General features: G+C 43.0%; 1 protein-coding gene across 6 annotated transcripts in view; it reads left to right on the plus strand.

Annotated features, from left to right (window-relative positions):
• Nucleotides 1-25,309, plus strand: part of LOC121275666 (FH1/FH2 domain-containing protein 3-like) — a 592,370-nt gene that overhangs the window by 54,423 nt on the left and 512,638 nt on the right. For all 6 annotated transcript variants that reach the window (XM_041183184.1, XM_041183185.1, XM_041183186.1 and 3 more), the window contains exon 3: nucleotides 9,782-9,846. In XM_041183184.1, the coding sequence (XP_041039118.1) occupies nucleotides 9,782-9,846 (65 nt within the window). The remainder of the gene's footprint in view (nucleotides 1-9,781; nucleotides 9,847-25,309) is intronic.

Raw genomic sequence — 25,309 nt, forward strand, 5'->3', positions numbered from 1 at the left:
CTGACAAAAATCCAGGGGGAAAGGTGAGTTTTTTTTGCGCAACAAGTTAAGACCCAGAATGTGTGCTATAGAAATTAACATTTATTTCATTTTCTTTTGTCTTGGACTTTGATCTCAAACTGATTTCAATTTGAGAATCATTGTCATTTTTTTTTGGTAGTGATTTTATTACTGCATGCTTTCAATTACGTAACTATCAGAGTGTGGATGTAAATTCAAAAAGGGAATTGGATCTATATGTGAAAAAGAAACATTTGCAGGGCTATGGGAAAAGAATGGGACTAATTAAATAGTTCTTCAAAGAGCCACCACAGACTGAATGGCCTCTCTCTGACACAATACCTTAAATCTACTTCAATAAGTAAGATTCACATTGTGCTGTTTTAAATGGAAAATTACAGTATCTTGTGAAGTAGGCTAGAATATTTTTAGGACGGATTCAATTCCTCCTGTGATTAGTAAATAGTCCAATTTCAGATTTGATCTTATGCTCATCCAATATTTTTTTCAAGCAGTGAACGAGTGAACTTTATGACTTAGTGTAAGGCCCCATTCTTGTACCAACTAGTGTAGCGTGAGATCAAAATTTCTGCGTATATAAACATACAGGAAATGATCCTCTTGTTGCACTTTATATGGCTAGTAACTATTAACATATTGGACAAGTATCTCTCATTTCCATTGACGTATCTCTCTAATTAGGCAAATGAAAAACTGATGGCCTTATTCAACAATGTGAGATCAATTTTCATTGCAGTTTAAATGGTGGAGAGTGGTGCTGCAGGTTTACTCAGAACAAACCAGTAGTGAGTGTAGAAAATAATTTTTTCTTTAGTTGATAAAGGCTCAAGGATTACCACTGCCAGTTATTTAACAGCAAAACTATATAATTCGGTAATACTTCACTACTTGATCAACTTTGCTAAAGTCAGTTATAATAATTCCAGTATGATTTCAATCATGTTAATTTGATCTTCAATAACTTTTTAAAAGAACACTTTCTAAGATGCTCTATATGCTTTACATCTAGCCTTCTAGAAAACTTCTACCATACTTGTAAGCTTGTGTGCTACCTCCATTTCGAACATAGAAAAAAAATGAATCTGCAAGATTATCTTGATGTTTCAAAAGGCAAACCATAGCTTTAATGATTTTTTTCTAATTGATATCACCACATAATGTTGTTTGGAACTAACTCAATGGACGGTTTTTTTTACGTGCCCATTGATGGCAGGCATGAGCGGACAATATGGTGAAAAGGCCAAAAATCGGTTTGGGCCATCATGAAACCAGTTTGCAGTTTTCTGCTCTGCCCGTCAATGGTGGCTCGTGTTTCCCTCTGCTGGGAACTTCACTTTTAATACATCTGCGTCTCACTATAAGCCCTGCTCGCCTGAATCACACCCCCGCACCGCACCCCCCCCCCCCCCCCCCCCCAACCTACCATCCACATCAAATTTACCCAACCTGTCAGCAGGAAAATACGCCAGTGCAGTACTCATCTTGACAAGTGTGACGTGCAGACTTACCACCTGGGACTTGCTCACATTACAAACATCGGAGGAGCAGGAGATTGCTGGAGCCCAACAGCAACAGGACCCTGGAGGAACATGCACCGCATGCTGGGTGGATTCTCATGGACATAGCTCCACCGCAAAGCAGCTCGTGGAAGGTGGAAGATCACTGAGGGTTTGCTTCAGGACATCAGTGTCTTGGCCACGGTCTGTTGTGGATGATTGTCGCGGGGGTGGAGAGGCAGGTGTAGGTTTGACTAGGAGAGCAAAGTGCATTGGGTGGGTGGGAGAGGGAGGCCTAGATTTGACTGGGAGAGGAAGGTGTACCAGTGGGGAGTCCGGTTGGGAGGCGGGGGAACAATGGTGTTGGGGGAGGAGCAGTGAGGTTGGGAGGGGGGGAAACGATGGTGTCGTGGGGGAGGAGGGTGTAACAGGAGAATATGGCAACTGGGGAGGTAGGTGTAAGGGAAGGAGTCTGGGTTGGGGGAGGGCTGGGCAAGGAAAGAGTCCAGGGAGTGAGTCCTGGTGGTAGAAGGAGTCTCGGGGGGGGTGGTGCAGGTGGGTGAGTGTGAAATGGAGGGGTCTGGAGTCCACTGCTACCTGGGGAGTGAAACTAGGACAGGCATGGTAGGAGGGACTGGTGAGAATGAGAGGGGGGCATAGTATGGTGGGAGGGTGAGGGTCCAATGGTAGCTGTAGAAAGGACTCCGAGGCAGACAAAGACCCTGGGCGTTGGAAAGAGGGAGTCTGGGTGTTCAATGTGAATGGGGGTGTGATTCTCGGAAAGATGGAGAACGTGCACGTTCACCTGGACATCCAGGAAGGAAAAGGGTTGTGGCTGGGAGGTGGAAGGTGATGCCAGGGGGTCGACAGTGATGGGGGAAAAGGACATGGGTGGCTGGGGGAGGGGAAGGGAGCTAAAGACTAATTTTATCAGTACCATGCTTCTAAAATCAAAAGTGAAAGGAGCCTTGTGCTGGGTGGGAACGGATGCTGCATGGGAGTGCGATCAGTGGGTGGGTGGAGATGCAGCTCAGCTCAGATGGACAACTGAAAGAGAACCCCAGCAGGCAGCATTGAAAATGCTCAAGACATTAAGATGAGTGTGATAGAGGAAGGATCTGCGTGTGTGGGAGAGTGCTCGCATGAGGCCCTGCCACATACACACTTCTCCCTCCAGAATCACAGGTCGGCTGTGTGCAGCTGAAGGGCTGGTGGGGGTGGGGGACTGATTTGTAGGGAGAGGACTCGCACAAAGCCAGTAAAATAACCTGAAATACACTGTTACACATTATTTAGTGCAAGTGAATATATTTTCTGATTATAAAGTGGCAAAATCTGTACACCCATGCCGCTTAGGCTTAGAAAAGTCAATTTCTAATCAAACACTCCTAGGCGCTGCCCTGACATCCGTTGTAGGGGAGGAGACAGCCTGTGCAATGATTGGCCTTGTTGTCTCTGATTGACTTTCATGTGTGTCCTCTGGTGCCCACCATTCTTCCCATGAGACCTCTGTACTCGCACATGTGGGTGCCGCTTCGTCAGAGAGTAGGCGGATAGATTCCAACTTGCTTGCCACCCTGAGGGCTTCTAACAGCTGTGTGTGATGTTCCCCTGCCCTCTGCTGACTCTCCACAATGAGTTGGAAGGCCGAATCCAGAGGTTCATCATCTGAATTGGGCCTCGCAGATGCCTCTTTCCCCCAGCAGTTCTCCGAGTGCCGGGGAGCTCAGCTGAACGTGTCTGTGCGGTGACCACCAGACTGTGAACCCGAGCCTGCTCTCGATCTAGGACCCACCGAGGTGTGTGTCTCTGTGTTGGTATTGGGTGTGGGTAAGTGGTTTGACAGGTCTTCCAGGCTGCTCATTTCCACCTCTTCAATAGAGGAGATATCTTCACTGGAGATGAGGGTGTGGATGGAGCTGAGGGACTGGCTGGCTTGCAGTGTCAGTCGCTTGGCAGAGCTCTCTGTGAACCAAAGTAGAAATGATTAGTGCATGGCAGTAGAGTCAAAAGCAGGAGAGAGAGAGAGCACTCTCACATTTGCGTTGAGAGGGGGATGATGTGGTACAGGATCCTCACGAGGGTGATTGCTGCCAACCTCGCTGCCACCACAGGCATGGTCAATGCCCTCACCAGTCAGCGCGATGGCACACTCCTCAAAGTGAGTGAGGGGCCTAGTGTGGACAACTCCACTCCCGGTCTGGGGCCGGGCCCTGCTGATATGAACAGGCTTCTCCTGCTTGAAAACAGATGGAAAGAGTGTGAGCAGGACATATGGCACTGTGGGGAAGGTTTGTCTGGTGACGGGATGAGGATGTGAACTCAAGAAGATATGAGCCTGATGGAGATGTGCGGGTGTGTGTGTGTGAGTTAGTGGTATTGAACCTTGAGGTGTGAGATCCCTGTGGATGTGTGATGGGTTTGAGTGTGTATGAATTAAGAGTGACTTACCCTGGTGGAACGGAGATCGTTCATCCTCTTTCAGCAATTGGTGGCTGTCCTCTGTTGCAGGGTGTTGGCACTGACCACTGCTGCCACTGCCTCCCTTACGGGATGGGTGACCTTACTTGCTACTGTTCGCGCAGAGCGGGGGGTAGAGGATTTCGTAGTGGGCCTCATCCGTGTCCAGTAGGCACTCGTGGGAGGTGTCGCTATATCTGGGGGCAGCATGTTTCCTCCCTTTGGCAGACATCAGTTTGCAGCAGTTTCCTATCCCTTGAAGAGTGCTAGCTGTTTGCAGGGCAGCCTTTAAGCATGGCACTTGGTTTACTGAAGGCCTGTTATGATGGCAGGGCAGGCAAATGATAGGACGCCCTGTCAGCCACCCAGTGTGTTACCCGGGAATGCATGATTAAGGAGGCAGGATTGGGATGACACAGCGTGAAAAGCCTCCATTGCAGCCGGCAGGTAAAACATCTTTTTTTCCTGCCCGCTACTGCACTGATTGAAAATCTGGGGTGATTCTGACCTGTATCAAGACAACAAGTTGATGGGTGAACTTTGCAATCTTCAAATATAAAATGACTAAATATTCTGGATGAAGATAATAATCAGCAGCCAGCATGGATTTAAGAAACAAAAACAAAAAATTGCTGGAAAAACTCAGCGGGTCTGACAACATCTGTGGTGTTCCTCTCGACAGAGTCAAAGAAAAGAAGTTCATGGTTACCAAACCTGATGAAGGTATTTTTGAGGAGGTTACAGATATGATAGGTAGGGTGTACATGGATTTTCAGAAAGCCTTTGAAACAACATCAAGGGGAAATTGGGGAAGGGTGGCAAATATAGATCTAAAAACTAGGCCAAAGGAAAGGCAAAAGGCAGTGTTGAGGACAGTTTCTTAGCAGCTGGCAGCTGTGTCCTGCAGAGATTTGTTCTGAGGCAGCTTCTGTTCACTGTGCGTGCTTTTTCGGATATAGGTCTAGAGGGACTTATGCCCAAATTTTCAAATGATGTTAAAATAAAAGGCGTAGTAAATAATTCTGACCAAAGAAAGCTGCAAGGAGTATATTGATGAAACAGTGGAGTGTGCAAAAAAAAGTGTTAGATGGAGTTCAATGTCAGTACATGTGCATTGGTACTTTTTTAAGATTAGGTTAATTACCCTTTAGGAACATGGTGATGTGGAAGAGCAGTGCATCTGGAGGTTCAGATTCAAAATTCCAGAATTGTTAGCACAGAAGGAGCCATTCGGCCCCTCTTGTCTGTCCCATCTCTCTGAGCAGTTCACCTAGTGCTGTTTGCCCGTGACCCTGCACATCCTTGCTTTTCCAGATGATGATACAATTCCCACTTGAATGCCTCAGTTGAACCTGCCTCCATTCCCATTCTAGGGCAGCGCATTCCCGATCTTAACCACTTGCTGTGTCAAGAACATTTTCCTCAAAAATTATTGAATAGAAATGCCTCGAGATAAGACCATAAAGGAAGCTGATGGAATATGGGTTTTACAGCAAGGTATATGGGATATAAATATGTAGTAAGACCCCAGTTGGAGTAATCTGCAACTTTAGGCTTCACACTATAGAAAGAATGTTGAAGCAGTGGAGAGCATACAGCATGGCCTGGTGTGAGTAAATGAAGAAAAACTTGGGGTGGGTGGGGAGAATTGGGGTACTTTTCATTATAGCAAAGGAGTTTGTATGGTAATTAGATAAAGTGCTTAACAATATGAAGGGATTGGACAAAGTAGATAGAAAGATTATTTGCAGTAATTTAGGATCTATGAGAGGAGACATGGATACAGAATCAAATGCAGGAGATTTCAGACAGCTTCATAGATTCTCACAATCATCTTCTTTTGGGGCTAGGTATGACCCCAACCAGAGGTTTCCCTGATTCCCATTGACTCCAGTTTCGCTAGGGCTCCTTGGTGCCACACTTGGTCAAATGCTGCCTTGATGTCAAGGGCAGTCACTCTCACCGCACCTTGGTAGTTCAGCTCTTTAGTCCACATTTGAACCAAGGCTGTAATGAGCTCATGAGTTGAGTGACCCTGATGGAACCCAAACTGAGCGTCAGAGGCTAGGAATGCTGCAGAAATTCATCAAGGCTCCTTAAGCAGCAAAATCCAAACTCTCAAACACTACCATCTAGAAGGATAAGGGCAGCAGATACATGGGAACACAGCCTGCTAGAAGTTCCCTTCCAAGCCACTCATCGCTCTGATATGGAAAGATATCGGTGTACCTTCACTGTCACTGGGTCCAAATCCTGGAATTCACATCCTAACAGCACTATGGGTGTACCCATACCACATCGACTGCATCGGTTCAAGAAGGTAGCTCACCACCACCTTCTTAGGACAGTTAGGGATGGGCAATAAATGCTGGCCTAGCCAGCAACACCCACATCCTGTAAATGGATAAAGGAAAAGTTATTTATTTAGGGCAGGCAAGTGGGCTTGCCCACGCCACATATATTTCCAGAAATAATGACAGTATCACATGATCTCCAGGAAGTCTTTGCCTGTCACCTTTATCATACGTATGCCCTGGTAATATAACTGATAAATGTAACCCTCCAGAAGTAACCTGGGGCTATTAACTGAGCCTGGATCTGCAAGTCAATTCTATGAATTGAGATTATAATAAAATTAATTTTCAAGACTTTGGCCTAGATTTTCTCAATCTGCAAACTTTTCATCGAAGACCATTTATATAAACTAGTTTAGCAATGTAAGCAAGTTATGATCTGAGACCAGTAACTTCTGAAAAGAAATTAAATTCCCAGTTATTAACTGTAAGAAATCTTGCAGTGTAATTCATGTTTAAACAAAAGCTTTGGCTGTATAAGATTTAAACAAAGCACGTACCACTGACTTCAAACTATGTATTGTGTAAGCACTTAGATTTTACACTCAAAAATCTCAACAGAACAGCCCAAGAGTTGTCCTATGCTTTCTAGGATCTTGAGGCATCCTTCACTTTTCTGCTGGGGCCAAACCAATGTATGCCACAGATCTCAGGAATTCATTTTGATTCTCCTCCAGTTTTTCTATTTTCTAGAAGGTATGAGATTTGTTGGGGTCCTTCCACTTGCATCCGGGCTAGGTGAGCCGTCCAACTCTCCTGCAACACCTTAGGATTGTGGACTCCCCAGCTGAAGCATAGGCCTCACTGCATTCTTGCTTTGATGCCAAATCAAACACCCCTTGTTCCTGAGAGCCCTCTGCTCCTGGTCCACAGCTTCTGGCAGATTGTCTCTCCGCCTCCTCCAAATTGCTCTGGACCAGGCTCCAACTGACTGTGTTTCTGTGTGGAATCATTCAGATTAAACCTAAAACCAAAGAAAAAAACTCTCTGAAATCTATCCCCAAGGCGTCATAGCACACCTGGCATATCCTAGATAGAGATTTAAGCTAAATATCAATAATTCAAAAACCTTCTCTTTGTCCTGGGAAACCGTATGAATAATTTTAAATCCCTTTTATTGAGACAGCTGTGGGCACCCTGTCTCCACCAAGAAGCTCAAAGGTAGCTCATTAATCAATTTCCAATAATTCCCCCTATAATCTTATAAGTGGGCCACTCTTTGAATTGCAATTACTTTAGGGCTGTTTACCAGCTTATCAAAGCAGGTGTTTTCATTTATTTTACATTTGAAAATGTCAATCTCTAAGCTAAGTTATACTCCTAAAACATATGAATCTTGAGATTCGACATTTGTAGCAAAGCATGGAGTAATGGAGTAGGTACTTGCAATAGGGTATGTATTACAGCTTAAGTGGGCATCAGTTAAAGGTAAGAGAGGGAGAAAAATATTGCAATGATCATTGACTGTTGCCTGAAGGTTAAATTGGAACATTGGAATGCCGTTGCCAAAGTAAGCTAGTTCCTCTTTAACTCTGACGGAAGATGCAGAAAACAGCAAATTGCTGGCCGAAGATGAAGATGACTCAGTCGTGAACATAAACTTGATCCCCTGGAGCGATCCATGTGTTTAAGTTGATTAAAGGAATGCCACCCTGCAAATTTCTTGTGTGTTTTGAGGTGAGAGGTTGGTGCAGAAGTAGGGAACCCATAGCAGCTGAGGAGGCAGGTGGGAAGATAGGACGTGTACATGTTTTGCTTGTCACAGAAAAGGATTGGGAAAGAAATTGTAGAACCGATTCCTTGTTGTCCTTCCAAGAAAATGGGAAGGGATTGGATTTTTCTGGAATAGCGCATGGAGTTCCCGGGTTTGTCTGATCAATTGAATGGAATGGGGGAAGAACTTTAAGCAAAACTTTCCTAGAATTGACAACCAGTTTTTTGGATTTTTGCCTCTCCTGAAGGTAGGAGATTGGTGCACTGGCATCAAATTGACCAATGGATAGGAGTCAGCAAATAGGAGCAATGTAAATAGCTTCACACCGGTGTTAGAATGTTGATTGGACATGTCACGTATGTATTGCGCTGTTATTTTCAGACTCTTGATGCCCCTTGGATCCATCTGTGTAAAGACTGCAATGCATTTTTATTCAATCCTTTTCATGTAAAGAACTTGCCTTGGCAAAAGCTTTGGTTGCTAGCAAAGTGTGTAAACACTCTTTTGCCTTCCTCTTGCAATGATGCATGATATACTGGGCGGTATTATATAAGTAACTTAAGCACTATAGAACAGTGGGATAGTTGCCTAATTATAGGCTTTGTACTGGTGTCTGTGTGCTACCATTGTTCCTTCACAAGGGTGGAATTGAGAAGTGGATAGCTGGCAGTGATCGCAAGGCAGAAACCTAATTGAAAGGTTGAGAGAGAAACTGATTGCACATACTGGTATTTAAATTAATGTGCCCTTTTCATTTGTGAGGGGTACATTCATCAACTAGCTAGCTTCTACATTGAGTTGTATATAAATATCTAATCTGTTCATCCATCTGTGATATATTACCTATGCTCTTGCTGCGTAGTCTTGTCTATGATTGCTAGTGGATTAATAATCATTTCATTCATTCAAATTTACCAAACAATCAGATGTAAAGTACTAGGAATTTCTTTCGGAATTGGGTTCATCTAAGGCGAATAACTGACCATCACTGAGTGCAATTTTTTTTCAAAGGAATTTATTTAATACTGTTGTGAACCAATTTATTGATTTTTATGAGCTCTGAATCAGACTAAATGAGCCATTGGATTGAACAGAAGTAAGTATAGAAGCTGCAATTCCAGATATACTGCTCTAGCAAGTATTAATTCTGTGTAGCTCTACAGGCCCCCGATACACTTTCTCTGGTATCCAACCCAAGTGGCCACATTAACAGGTTATACATTCACGGGAGGCTAGGGATGTCAATATTGCCATGTTGTTTTTTTTTAACCTAACTCCGAATGTGCACAGTCACTCGCTGGATAAACCTGCTGGGTTTCTGGTTGCAAACCAGATTGAGGGATGCAAGTACAGGTAAAAGTGGTCAAATGTTGTGTGCAATAAGATAGGTCAGGACCAATGAGAATGCCAAGCTGAGGATAGGAACTGGAATATAATATAGCAGGATTAGATAGGGTATGTTTCTGGAATACCTTCTTTGGAAAGCTGTGAACTGATTTGAGAACTTTTCTACTGCACCTGAATTGGAGTTGGTGAACCCCACAAATGAGTAGCTTGCAGAAGGGTTTTTCTCGGCTGAATTTGATTTTCTTCACCCCATGCTGCAGACTGTTAGGAATTGGCCCAGGTAGCAAACTTCAGATTAATTGAGATTCTGTATGAAATATAATGCTGCCTACAGCTCTTTGGGTTTTGAAAGTTATTTCCTCCAACCTAAATGCTCTTTCTATTTTTAGGAGGGGAAAGAAGCACAGCATGATCCTGAGGACACAGCTCTCGGTCAGAGTCCACGCCTGTATCGGTAAGTCAAACTTTCCCTTGTAATGAGAAGGTGAGTGGGCTTCAGACTAGAACACCATCAGCAAAATGAAAATAGACTGAAGAGCATTAAAAGTGACATTTATTATGCTGACTGACTTGCCAAGTCTAGTTTCTAGTTGGTTCTACATAAATGGAGGCATTTTGAAGAGGATAGTCAAAGTTGAATGTTATCTCTTGATAGGCTACAAATGTGCATAGGATTTGATGTGATAAAACATATTGTAATCTACAGCACTGCAAAACAGACAATGGCATACATATATTGCAGTAACTATGTGCCATCACTGTAGGAAACCTGCTTTGATTTTACTAGTTAGAAGTAATGCTGCTGCACCTAATGTGACACAAATGCGCATCTCTGCTCTCCACTGAGCTCTTCTGCTGCCTTTGCACCTTGTTCCAGTTACAGGATTTCTGTACAGAAGTTAATACCAATACTTGTATCTGTTTATAGTATCAGCTGTAAGCCTCCAGCCTGACTGCTTATTACGATTACCTTTAGTATTCCCAGCACAGGGTTGGTTGTCTCAAGCTAGGTAAGACCGACTAATCTAGTGTAGTAATAGTGATTGGAGGACCATCCCAGCAGCGTCATTAGCATTACTGGCTTTCTATTTCACTATAGAGAATGGAGCCTTTTAAATAGACTGCTTAGATAGCATAGTAGTTGTAGCTGCTTCTGTGGATACATTGGGAGAGGAAACTGAGAAGAAGTTAACAAATGAAAAAAAGTTTGTTTTTTTTTGAAAGAATGAGCACTGTGAAGCTCAAGTTCTACAATCTGGACAGAGGAATGTTAAATGCAGACTTCCTTGAGGAATATATAAAATGCTAAATAATAAACTTAAGTTAAACCCCCAGGCTGGAAGATCTGTAGAATGTCAATTTTAGAAGAAATATTGGCCCGGATCACCTGCAAAGCAGCAGTCACCTTCGGATTGCCACTGCTCTTGAACTTTTCCACGCCCCGATGCTGCTCTGCATTTCTCGCCGGGTCTTCCGAGCCCGGCTTCTCCAGAAATGCGGAATGCAGCATCCATTGGCGAGCTCCATCGCAGCACTGTAGTGTCAGGGGGAAGATGGGACACGGCCCCTTTTTATAGCACTAGCTGCCACGTGATAAATTTAAAAATCCGGTGTGAATGTTATTATTAGGTGAATGGATAAATGAGTGAATTGGGAAGGTGGGTGAGGTAGGTGGGTTGGGTGGGGGAGTGGGGGGAGTGGCTGAGGGAGGACCGGGGGTGCGGTGGTGGGATCAGTGTGAGTGATTTTGGGAGATCAATTCTGTAGTTATCTGGAGTTAGACTAGGATTTTTCTGGCTAACGTTTCCTACGGTAAGTATTTGGTTAAGTCCAACGGAACTGTCTGAAGCTTCCAACTCTAGCTCAGAGTAGGAGACAATTTGTGGAGTGTCCTGGGTCCCAGAGCGCTTCTCAGTTCTTACGTCCAGCTTCTGATGACCTGGAGACTGGAAGATCTGGGCCACTGTGGCCGCTCAAAGGTGCTTAAAGTTTTTGAATAATTTAAATGAAGAGGGCATTAGGAATGTTCCAAGTGTAGCTTGGTGCTTGGCTGTCTGCGTGTCAGAGCACTGATTTTTCATATTTTTTCTGTCATGCACCCCTTGTAAATATTCTCACCATTGACCTACTTCCAGGGCTCCTTTATAGGAACATTTTGAAAGAGTGCATCAGTTAATGGAAAACGTGCTATATATTGTAGAAAATATATATTTTTTTATTGTCGTTCTGTCTGAAACAATATTAATTAGTCAACAGACACAGAAAAAGTCAGAAATGCGATGACAGATTGGCAGAAATCAGATGATCTTGGACCTTCTGGAAACTTCTAATAATAGATCATTGAAGGCCTGGGGTCCCAAGTTGAAAGCTCATGTGTTTGAAGGGTGAATGTGTGGACAGTACAGTTTCTAGCCTACTGCCAAGTTCCCAGACACCAGTGAGAAACAGCAGCTGCCCCCAGTCCCAGGTCTTTTCTTCAAGATGAGGAATTTAACCAAAACTTACCTTTTTGTTGCTGTGTAAAGCTTAATGAACTGTGGATATGAATTTATATGAGTAACCATTTTTGCCTGGAAGTTTACAGCTGACTTTGAATCCAATAACGTGACTCCAGGCCCATATTTGCAGAGCATCAGCTCTGGATTCACTCCAGAGCCAAACTTTTCCAGGCTTTATGGTTGTGACCAAGTTGAGATCTTCTGAATCCAGTGTGTAAATCACATCTGCATGCAAGCTTCTAGGATTTGCAGACATGAGCGTGTGAATTATGCAGCTAAGGTGACATTTTATTCTGTAGCTGGATGCATTTTATGCACTCACTGCGAGTTAAAACATTCTGCATAATCTTGTACAGTTAGGGAATTCCTAAATGATATGCCACATTAAAGAGAACCTTCCTGTTGGAGCCCATTACACTGGACTATAACACACTGAAGTGATCCAGACTATTGATCAAGTCTGCCCCAAACCTGAATTATTGGCATGGCCTCTGTTTTGGCTCAAAAATAAAGGAATACTGACTATTCTGAGTTTAAACTGAGCAAAGTTAAGTTATGCTTGTTTTGTCAGGCCTGTTTAATGTAATGGTGTTTTGCGTAGTGAGCTTGATAATTGCCTGTTCATGTTTGACGATTGACATTTAGATGTATACTGCCTTGTAAGATGTTTCTTTTCTTGAAAACTGGTGGATGAAGTAATGTACCAGCTGCAGAGTCTTGGGAGAAATCTCACTCGGATGAGTTTGGGAGTCTGGACTCTGAACCAGGTAACTAACATTCACCATATTCTTCCTTGATTCAAACAAATTCAAGGTAAGTACGCTGACATGTCCTGTGTGTGCTAAATGGTTGTTGGTTCCAGGAGGTCCCTTCTGAACTCATGCTTGGGCCAATTGCAAGGCCATTTTGAAATGGTGAGGGAAGTGTCAGGCGAATTTTCGTTTCCCAATAAGCCCAAATTTTTTTTTCTTCAATAAGAGCAGAAATAATAAATTGTGTTGGTAATTGGGGGAGATGGTGGCATAATGGTAATGTCACTGGGCTAGTAATCCAGAGACCCAGGTTAATGCTGTGGGGAAATGGGTTCAAATCCCACCATGGCAGCTGGTGGAATTTATATTCCAGATTTATTAATTGAATTTAAGGTCAGTCACTAATGCTGACTATGGAACCATTGCCAATTGTTGTAAATACCCATCTGGTTCACTGGTGTCCTTTTAGGATAGGAAATCATTACCTGGTCTGGCAGCAAGTGACTCCAGACCCACAGCAATGTGGTTGACTCTTGATTGCTCTCAGTTCAAGGGCAATTAGGGATGAGGAACAATTGCTGGGTTTGCTAGTGATGCTCACATCCCATGGAAGAATAAGGGAATAGTGAAACTGTTTTTTTCATTATTTCTTTCCTTCTCTCTGGATCCCAGCCAGGTGAAGTATGAAACTGGAAACAGATCATTTTCTTTATGGTAGGTTTATTCGAAGAATGCAGCATTACATATTACATATCTCTGCCTCCTTACCTACCAACCACCCCGGTGTCCCAGAAGTCCCTTTTTATACATTGTTGAGTAAGCTAAAACCAAAGAAATTAACTAACAATCCCTTAAAGGACACTGTAACTAAAACAATACTACATAAGTGTATCCAGTCCCTTTTTCATACCCTTTTGAGAAACACAAAAAAATCATTAAAGGAAGCTAAAAAAATCAATAAATCAGAGGGGGTGACAGCCCCTAGTGGGGCACTGTAACTAAAACAAAAACATGGGCAGAATTTTCCAGTCGGCGTGCAGGGATGGGCCCGACATGCTGATGCGTGAAATGACGCACGATGATGTTGGGCGTGCATCCCGACAACGTGCGCCATTGCAATATTTCGTTTGGCCACGCACCAGTCGAAATGTTAAACAGCCTATTAAGGCCATTAAGAAATTAATTGACCTACTTGTGAACGTTGCCCATCTAACCTTAAGGTTGGCGGGCAGGCAAAAAATCTAAGCAGCCTTCACAGTTTTCAGGAAACCTCATTCACAAGCGGGATGAGGTTTCCTGAAGCTTTTATTAAATAAATATGACAGAGTCACATGAGGGGACATTTAAATAAATGTTTAAATCATTTCTTTCATTTATTTTAATATTCATTCATTCATTCTCCCTGAGGCAGCTCCAGCCTCAGAGAGATTGCTGCACTCGAGCTGGCCCCGACTCTCCCTCCTCCCCCCACCCCAACCACCCCCCCACCGCCCGCACAGGTAGTGCTGAGCACTACCGGCTGTGCATTATGCTGGGCAGACCTTAATTGGCCCGCCCGCCTAAAATGGCGGCGTGGAGCCGATCGCGATCAAACAAAGTATTATTTCTGGGGGGTGATGATGCACCCCAGCCCCCCACGGTGTCCACTGCTAACAGAAGGCCCGGAGAGTACCAGCGGACACCGTGTGCTCCCTCTCCAGGGCCATCTGGCCAAGTCCCTTTTGATTAAGCGTCATCAGCATATATAATAGTCAGTGCCCTCGACCTGTTTATCTTTAACCTTAACAATGCATAACATTAACAGCCTCCTGTTTAGAATCCCTTTGTTTGTAACTCTCTAATTGAAAGGTTTTTTTTGAGGTGAAACTATGCCCAAATTTCTGCTCAATCTTGTTAGTGTTAGCTCGAATGTAAAATCTATCATGCATCAATGCGATTGTGCAACATCATTGGCTTTAATCAATTATTGACTAGAACATGACAATGCTAATGAGCCTAAAGATGTAAAGTAAACTAAAGCATTAGGGTGAAAAGCAGACCTGGGTGAGGCTTCACCTGACTGCTGATCACTGCATCTGCAGGGCATGGATAATGGATTGATCTGAGAATCTGGAACGAGGTGCTATGTGTTCTGCTTCCTGGTGTCAACCAGTGCCACTCTGTATCTGTAGGTGGTTGACTCTTTTAAATGCCCTCTGAAATGGCCTAGTAAGCCACTCGGTTGTCACAAACCGCTATAAAGTCACAAAAAAGGAATGAAACTGGACGGACCACCCCGCATTGGCTTAGGCACCAGAAAAGGCAAGGGCAATCGCAGCCCTGTTGACCCTGCAAAGTCCTCCTTGCTAACACCTGGGGGCTAGTGCCAAAATTGGGAAAGCTGCCTCACAGACTAGTCAAGCAACAGCCTGACATAGTCATCCTCAGAGTCATACCTTGCGGATAATGTCCCAGACTCCACCATCACCATCCCTGGGTATGTCCTGTCCAACCAACAGGATGGACCCAGCAGAGGTGGTGGCACAGTGGTATACAGCTGGGAGGGAGTTGCCCTGGGAGCCCTCAACACCGACTCCGGACCCCATGAAGTCTCATGGCATCAGGTCAAACGTGGGCAAGGAAACCTGCTGAGAGAATCGGAGCTCTTCCATGTTGAACATCATTTGGAGGAAGCACTGAGGGTGACAAAGGTGCAAAATGTGCTCTGGCTGGGGGAATTCAATGTCCATTACCAAGAGTGGCTCCGTAGCACCGAGCTGGCCAAGTCCTAAATGACATAGCTGTTAGACTGGGTCTGCAACAGGTGTTGAGGGAACCAACAAGAGGAAAAAACATACTCGACCTCATCCTCGCCAACCTGCCTGCTGCAGATGCATCTGTCCATGACAGTATCGGTAGGGGTGACCACTGCACAGTCATTGTGGAGACAAAGTCCTGCCTTCACATTGAGGATATCCTCCATTGTGTTGTGTGGCACCACCACTGTGCTAAATGGGAAAGATTTTGTTGTGGTTGTTGGCAGTCACTCATGTCAGCTCCAGGACATCATGGCAGGAGTTCCTCAGGGTTGCGTCTTCAGCCCAACCATCTTCAGCTGCTTCATCAATGACCTTTGTTCCATCCTAAGGTCAGAAGTGGGGATGTTTGCTGATGGTTGCACAATGTTCACCATTTGCAACTCCTCAGATACTGAATCAGTCCATTACCAAATGCAGCAAAACCTGGGCAATATTCAGTCTTGGGCTGGCAATTGGCATGTAACATTCGTGCCACCCAAGTGTAAGGCAATGACCATCTCCAACAAGAGAGAATGCAACCACCCACCCCTTGAAGTTCATTGGCATTACCGTCACTGAATCCCCCACTATCAACATCCTGGGAGTTATCATTGACCAGAAATTGAACTGGACTAGCCACATAAATACTGCTGCGATAAGAGCAGGTCAGAGGCTAGGAATTGTGTAACTACTTACTCACCTCCTGACTCCCCAAACCCTGTCTACCATCTGCAAGGTACTAGTCAGGATTGTGATGGAATACTCCCCACTTGCCTGGATGAGTGCAGCTCCCACAACACTGAAGAAGCTGGACACCATCCAAGACAAAGCAGCCTGCTTGATTGGCACCACATACACAAACATTCACTCCCTCCACCACCGACGCACAGTGGCAGCAGCGTTTCCCAGCTACAAAATGCACTGCAGGAATTCACCAAGGCTCCTTAGACAGCACCTTCCAAACCCACGACCACCAACACCTAGAAGGACAAGGGCAGCAGATAAATGGGAAAACTACCTGGAGGTCGCCCTCCAAGTCACTCACCATCCTGACTTGGAAATATATCATCGTTCCTTCACTGTCACTGGGTCAAAATCCTGGAAATCCCTTCCTAGAAGCACTCCGGGTATACCTACACCACATGGACTGCAGTGCCTCAAGAAGGCAGCTCACCAACACCTTCTCAAGGGCCGTTAGGGATGGGCAATAAATGCTGGCCCAGTCAGCAAAGCCCACATCTCGTGAATGAAAAATAATAAAATTGACCAATTGCAGGGTGTGCACAGGTGCTGTCTATGAGCGACTTCCTCCTCCAAATTTTACTTTCATATAGAGCAGCTTCTATTGTCCAATTAGAGCCACCTTTTAACGGCACAGCTTGTGTAAATGAATTCTGAGCAGAATGCAGGTTTCCACCATTACAGGCACCAGTGTTTCACTGTGTCAAAACACAGGAATTACTAGGATTAGCTAGTAGTTGCTGTTTAACTAGTTTATCCAGGCTGCAACTTAATAATTCTTCTGTCAGTCAGTCGGTTAATGTCCTATTCCTTTTTCTAGTCAGAGACACTTATGTTTGCCCTGAGGAACTTACACCTGTTGAAAATAGTTTTTAAACTGATCCAATAAAATATAATGTAATAAAGGTGAAAACCTTCCTCGTCTGCCTCCAGCAGCGTAGGGAAGAATTTAGGAACAGGTTCTATTGCAAGAAGAGGGGGGAGGGGGGAAGAATCCGCTTGGAAAATGAACAAAAATAGGACATTACAGTTTTTTTAACCTTCAGAATTTATATACGTTTTAACATTGATTGAATAACATGAAAGTGTCCCCCTCCTGAAGGCCCTGCTACACTAATGAACTTTGCTCAGCACTTCGGAAATGCACCAAACTCCTTACAAGTGCTTGTATTTTGAAATAAGCACGCAACAGACCTTGAACAGATATGTAGGGCACTGAGTGGAATGGGAAAGGTTAATCCTGAACACTATTTCAAGTCAGACTGACTATAGTATAGGAGGCACTGGGTAAAAACTAGTAAAAAGCCAGTTCGGGACTGGTGTCTGGAAACATCTCCACAGAGTGATTAGTAACTGGAACTCCTGTACAGTGGAGGGGGAAATGATTAAAGAGGCAATTGGATGCTGTAAGGCATCTGGGCTTCTGTGGAAGCATGAACTGGATGATTATATGTAAAGGTAGAGATTTAGTAATACAGGAAAGTTATCCAATGATAATGTAGAATGGTGTATCAATATATGTATGTATGTATGTGTATATAGTGTGCGTGTGTATGTATGTATATATCTATCTATCTCTTCAAGGTTTGGGAACTGTGGGGCAGTGAAACATGAAACCTTTGTATTGAGTTAAATATGATACAAGGTTCTGGCTGCAACTGGGTTTTACATCTCCTTTGCTTGGTGTTTTCCGCTTGGTGTTTTCCACAAGGGAAGCAGTCAGCAGCATGTGTTTTATTCAAGGTGAAGTTGTGCCCAAGTTCCTGCTCAATCTAATTAGCATAAACACAAATGTAAAATTTCTCATGAATCAATGCAATCGTACAGTACAGTCGATCATAATCAATCATTGACTAGAACCAATGCCGATGGACTCCAAGAGGTAGAGTAATTGTAGCATTAGTATGGGAATAGACATGAGTGAGGCTTCAACTGACTGCTGATCACTGCAGCTAAAGGACGTGATTCTCTGATCAATCCATCCTCAGTGAGATGAATAAACACCTCAGAGCGGGCACAACAGGCAGAAACCTGACATTTGCTCAAGAGCATGCTCAGTCTTGTGGGCAAGGGTTCCTTTGGGTAAATGGACTTCTGAGCCCATGTGAAAAATGGCAGAAACACTAGCCTAGAGTGGCAATGGGTGTAACTCCAGCTTAAAATTCTCCGAGCTTTTAAGCTATTTCATTGTATTCTGTCAAGTCGTGGAGGTCATGTGGAAAGTGTGGGCCCTTTTGTAGGGAGTAGATTTTAAAGGACCCGGCACTGAGCCAAAGCTGGGCATTTTTAGTCATACACTGAAGGACAGAGTTAGCATATATTTTGGTGCTTTTATGATTCTGTTGGTCACTTTAATCAGTCAAATCCTCAGGCCCCACAGTTCCCAAATTCCTGAGTTCCGAAGAAGAGTCCTATTGGACACAACTTCAACTGTTTTTCTCTCTCCGCAGATGCTGCCAGACCTGTTGAGTTTTTCCAGCACTTTGTTTCTTTTCCTATAGCTCCACATCCTTACACAGCTCTGCAACAAAACCAATCTGTTGCTAATGCCAATTGAACAGCTTCCACTTATTGTGGGGCTTTCTTTGAATTTTCTTACAGTGTAACCGTGCAAGGAACAAGATGTGCTATAAAGATCGTCTTCAGTTAATGATTTCTAGAATTTTTTTTCTAATCGTTCGTGGATGGCTAGGCCAACATTTATTTCCCACTCCTAATTGCCCTTGTTTAGAGGGCATTTAAGAGTCAACCACATTGCTGTGGGTCTGGAGTCACATGTAGGCCAGACCAGGCAGATTTCCTTCCCTAAAGGACATTAGTGAACCAGGTGGGGTTTTTGCAACAATTGGCAATGGTTTCGTGGTCATCAACAGAATTTTAATTCCAGATTTTTCTTGAATTCAAGTTTCGCCATCTGCCATGATGGGATTCGAACCAGGGTCCCGAGAGCCTTACCCTGGGTCGCTAGAATAAATTCTCACTGCACCCTTGCCAAATCACCCAGTATCCACCATTGGCAGACCTCAGGAGCCATGCTGTCATGAAATAAAATAGTTCTAAATATCTATTACAGACTTCACTTAAAGCTCATTCACAGAAGCCCATTTAATTCCCCTCAAGTACTTATTCCTTAAAAACTGTTCATAACCCCAATCAAAGACAGCTAATCCTTTCATAACTTGAGCTGTCAATGAAAATGAACTTAATGTCCCCTCCCCACCTGCCCCCATTGTGGTGGTGATAGTTTGTGGAAGCAGTCAAGCAATAATAATGTTATAATGAATGCACTTAAGGTTATGTCAACAAACAGCTATTGAAATTGCAAGCGCAATTTTTTTTCAATTCTGACACAGCCAGGCTGTTATTTTCAATTTCTGAAGGGTAGGCTATTTAAATTATTTGACAATTTCACAGGCCTTATTTGCCCTTTTTGGGCATTTACATCTACTCTAAAAATGTATAACTTGCGCACTGTGAGCTAAGGCTCTTGCTCCAGCAAAAATGGAGTCTGCTTGAACTCGGCACTGAGTTCACATGACCCTGCTGAGTTCAGCTTTCCCCCAATGTGAGGCACGTCCCACCCCGATTCCTCTAGCAGCAAAATAGCATCCAACAGAAATGGGATGTAGCTTCCAGATCCAGGTTCCCAACATCATTTTGGATAAGCTGTAGAGTCTCATGACTCCGTGAAAATCTAGGCTTTATACTAAATATGTGTGCATCTAAGTATAAGGATTCCGGAAGCTTGTTCCTGTCATAGCCTTTTGTGAACAATTTTGCTATCTGTTTAAAAACAAAGCATTGGTCCCAAAGTAAAATCCATACATCCTTTTACTTATAAATGCTTTAAATGAATGTAACCCGAAAGCATCTGTGCCATAATTCTCAGTTGTTGATGGTGTGACATGCTGAAAGTCCTGAATTGAATCACTAGCAGTATTTTACACATTACACATCAGAACTAATGAATTTTGAACAGAAAATCACTCCAGCATTCAAGTAGTAACATGTGGATGTTGTTAGCACTTCAGTTCAACAGGAATCTGACTTTAATTTTTTTTAAGTACCTGGAGGATTTGTGAAGAGGTCTGCTGCTGTTTTTTAAGCCTGCACTGGAAAAAGGGGGTGGGGGGTACTTTTTTGGATTATGGTACTGCTTCAGATGTCTGGCAGAAATAATTGGTTAGAAAGACATTGTATGATCAAAACCTTTCCTGTATTCACTTCACACAACATCAATATCAACTCTCTTTAAATGCAAGCCATTGTTCTTGACTGACCTTTGCCTGTTGGGCTTCTTTGAAGAGCCAGATGCAAGCCTACACCTATGGAAGAATTAGGTACTAGGGATCAAGAAGGTGACTGCTTAACATGTGGTAAATGACTTGACACGAATGGCAGAAGTTGGGCCATCAGGGAAGGATAATGGTAACCAGCGTTAGCCAATTTGAGACTTTGTGGGCAGCTTTGATATGCTTCGAACAGCCTGTCGTGAAACACTGCTGTTTGAATCTCATGTTAGATGCTGTGTTGCAGTAGATGCTCATATCCACAGTAGCGTTCTCCTCTTAAAACCAGGACTAAAAATAATAAACTTGTCATGGCAGATGTGTTTTTCTTGTTGTCCGTGGAACGACTTATTTGCCTATGTTGTGTGTGTCTCCTTTATGGATATATCTTAGCAACTCTTACCACTAACCTTATTTTCCTGTGACCAAAAATCTAGTTAAGCCATTTTTGATTTGCTTTTAACTAATACAGTTGAAATTCAAAGTCCATTGTTTCCTTCAACAGTACTCCTGTTCGTGTAGACCCTACAATCAAGAGACTCTTCTACATGGCTATAGTTGAGAATTTTTGGATGTTTCACCTGGTACTGTTGTTGTAGGAAAGCACTCTTTGAGGTTACTGAGATTATTGAACCAGGCAGGAAGGGTGTTTGAAGAGCAGATTTCTCTTGACGAAATCTGCTTTCATTGATTTTACAAAAGTAAAATGCGTCATGATCAATATAAATCACCCCTTGTTTCAGTATTGGATGCATTCAGGGAAAAGGCTACAATCCTTCTGATCCAGAACAAAGCGATTCCTGAATTCACTTGTGCCCCCTCTATATGAAATTTTAACAGGAATTTAAGTATGGATGAGGACATGCACTCACTGTCTGATTAATTAAATTATGTATTCCAGTACATTAAAATGAGGTTATATCTCTGCGATAGGGCAATTTCATGTCCCCGAAACAAATTTCCAAGCAGATGATAAGGTGAATTGAAGTTGAGTTTTGCACTGACATTGGATTGTCAGCACTGTGTGAAGTTGGTTTCTAAAGGAACAATTAAAAGTAATGGTTGGAAAAGTGGGGACTGGCTGGGGTACTGGAGCAAGAGTGGCACTGGGCTAAATTCTCAATATATGCTCTGGGGATGAGCTCTCCATGGGGAGTATGTAAATCTATTCATTGTCGCCTGATATTGAAATAATGGTTCATGTTACTTCACTTAAAGGCTCAGAAGAATGTGATTTCTACTACTGTTAGTCCCTTTTGAATTTCCCAATGTTCCTGCAAATAAGGTAGTCCCACCGCCGCTACCATAATCATGAGCCAGTTCCCCGTCTCTTTTCATTCTTGCTTTCAAGTACTTGTGTAAATTTTCTGCTTGCTAAAATGAATGGACAGAAAATGTACTGTTGTGAGTACATGACTTTCTGACTCAAACTCCTGGCATGGATAGAGAGCTTGCTGATTGTTGCAGTCTTTAATAAACACATAGTTCCATACACAAACAAAAATTACCCCAGAGAATACTCAAATGTCATTGTTTATGGAGTTTTCAATTTTTAGGATTAAAAAATCATTAAGCTTCAAGAAATTTCAGGAGAGATTTATTTAACTGAATATATAACCAGATTCACTGACTAAGAAAATCCGTTCTCTGTAAATCTATTTGTTTTCTTTTCTGACATCAAAAAATACCAACAATTCTTTATTCCCATGTATTTTTGATGTCAGAATTTCACAATGGGATGGCAAAGTTCTTATACAGGCTGAATATCCTTTATCCGAAACCCTTGGGGCTGATTGCATTTCAAATTTTGGAAAATGCCAATATTCGGATACCGCATATAGGCCTAGGCCGAAGACAATAGCTAGCTTAGGCTAAAGTAAACAAAATGGCTAAAATAGTAAGATGTATCCCTGAATAATAAGTACGGGTAGCCCGTATTAAGTTCCCACCCGTGACAAAAATTGCAAGTGTAACAGTGCAGACAAACAACTAGACTTCCCCACGCTGAAGGTCAGATGCAGTCAGCGAGGTTAATTTCAGCTCGGGTCAGAGACTTCCCGCACTAAAGGTCGATAAGGTTAACAAAAAAAGGTGCAGTTTTTGGATATGTTCAGTTTTCGGATTTACAGATAAAGGACACTCAAACTGTATATTTATTGAAGTTCATCTATTGCCTGAAATAATAGCTTTGAGTGTTCTGTTTCTTCCAGTTTTCTCGAGTCTTTTAGGGGAAAATGCAAATAAATATTCATGGCTTGAAGACAAGGGGACACACTTGGCATTCAACTGCTCGTGTTGCACAGGTTACACGCTGGCAAATGCTGCAAACAGCGCATGCTCAGAGTGTACATATGTGATTAAAAGCACTTGAAGTAAAAATGTCCAGTTGCAGCCCAGGCTTTAGAGAGAAGCTTCAGCCTTCAAGTAAGAACTTCAATAGAAGTCATTAACATAATTCAGTGAAGAAATTTAAATTTGTTTTAAAATATGCTTTTGCTTCATTTAAACCCTTAGTTCAGACATTTAAAATTGGTGAGGGAAAAAAATGGCATTTGAAAAAATTGATTCAGATGAAGGTTGGCAAATCTGCTTTGTGGATTAACCCAGTAGCCAGACTCTGGAACTACTGAGTCATGGGCTTTCACATTAATGGGAAAATCATATTAAAAGCATGATAAGCCAGGTGTTAGCAGATATGGACAGCGTTTTATATAAACTCCTCAATGGATCTGCAGCCTGCTTCAGAGAAAAGCTCCTTTCAACATGTGGTTTATAGCATTGGAGTGTTCTGTTTATTCTCTGAACCAGCATCCATGGAGTAATATCTTCTGCTTTTAAATCGAAATGTGGTATACGTAGGCCCAGTTTCATAGATCCTGTATCAATGAAATCTATTTTCTCACAAAATGATTAAATAAACCAGTCTAAGCAAAGCTTTTTGAACATTTTGACGGGAGGGTTGTTTTGTTAATCATCATTGAATCCAGCTGTCCAGAAGTCATCACAACTTTTCTGTTGGCTAATATACTTTTTAGTGACCTAAAGTTGGTCATCAGACTCGTAATTCTAACATATGCGTAGAATAAGGCTAGGAACACGTCGATTTGTCTAATTTGCCATTGAGCCAAGCTTGCATCTTCAATATGTGCTAAATGCTGTATTTTTATACTTAAATATTGGATAACCACAAGACTGTTTATTCGTGAAGTGCTGAAGTGGATAAATATTTAGTACCAAATTGAATCTATTATTAAAAAGCATGCCTTTTGTGACTGCTGCAGATATGAAATGGCACATTGAATAAGCAATAAAACAACTTGTGTTAGATTAAATCCGTTTGTGACACACAACCTTGTATGTAACACAATGAATGTAAGCTGGCCGTGCTTTTACAGTGACTGCTAGGTCCCCCAGCCTAGTTTATCCTGAAGAACAGTCTGACGCAGCAGTCTTACCGTACTGAAAACATGGGACAGTTGAGCCTCTTAGCAGATAATGAGGATACTCAGTAAGATGACAGCCAGCTGTCACGGAACTTCTCCGACTGTGACGATTAGCCTATGGTTACATTCCCAGACCTGTACGCCCGATGATAGATTCTCCTCCCCCTTACATATGAGACGTATTATGGGGCTGGCTGATCTGGGAGCTGAAATTGGAGCTATGAAGCATTTAAGTCAGTTCACTTTCATCTCTGAAAGTCTGATCAAAGAGTTTCAAAGCACACCTGTCCTTTGGAAAGTCTACTGAAGCTGTTATATACGCAGGGCTGGAAACCCAGACATGTAGCGAAAGATAGCTACTGTAAAGACAAGGATTGAAATCCCTGGACTCAGTTTAGCAAAGCAAAATGGCAAGTTTTATTATAGTTCCTGGTGTGCATGGCTTAGCTTTTCCTAAGGGTGTTAACGCGAGTGCTGAGCATTTCCGTGTGAACCCTCTTGTTTTAATAATATTCGTTTTTCCCAGTAGTTGAAGTAAAGGCTCATGTGGTTACAGAGAATAACAGTAAGAAATGGCTTGAAGCATTGGAGCTGGCTTATGGATTTGTAAAGTGTAATGTTTGTATATCCTCCAATTAGTTGGTTGTTGCTGATTTAAAGGCAAATTATTGGAATGGTCATACAAACATATGAATTAGGTGTAGGCCATTCAGCCCCTTGAGTCTGCTGTGCCATTCCACTAGGTCATAGCTGATCATCTATCTCGAGTCATTTTTTTTGCACTGTCCCCAGATCCCTTATGTCCCTAATATCTAGAAATCACTTGGTCTGTTTTGAACATGCTCAACACTGAGCCTCCACAGCAAGCAGCAGCAGAGAATTCCAAAGATTCACCAGCCTCTGAGTGAAGAAATTCCTCCTCCTGTCAGTCCTAAACGACCCACCCCTTTATTATGAGACTGTGTCCCCTCGTTATCAACCCACACCACACCCTCTCCTTGCACACACACACCCCGCCCCCCCCAAAGCTAGGGGAAACACCTTTCCTAGATCTACCCTGTCGAGCCCTGTGAGAATGAGATTCCCTGCACCCACCCGCCTCCCCCCCCATTCTTCAAATCTCTAGAGAATACAGGCCCAGTCTCCTCAAACTCGCAAAGGATGATCAGGAAGTTTCTCTAGTGTTCCCTACTGAATACATTGGTGACCCTTCTTTATATTTGTGACCTCTAGGCTCTAATTTTCAAGACCTCTATTAGATCAACCCACAGCCTCCTTTTTCTGGAGAACAGAACTCCATCCTGTTCAGCCTTTTCTGACAAATATATCCCTTTAGCTCCTTGTTCTTCCTCCCAAACGTATCGATTTTGGAATTGCTTTGCCATTTACACACCCATTCTGCGCGTTTATTCGTGTT

Source organism: Carcharodon carcharias, chromosome 3, assembly GCF_017639515.1.
Source record: "Carcharodon carcharias isolate sCarCar2 chromosome 3, sCarCar2.pri, whole genome shotgun sequence".
In the NCBI taxonomy this organism is placed as follows: domain Eukaryota; kingdom Metazoa; phylum Chordata; class Chondrichthyes; order Lamniformes; family Lamnidae; genus Carcharodon; species Carcharodon carcharias.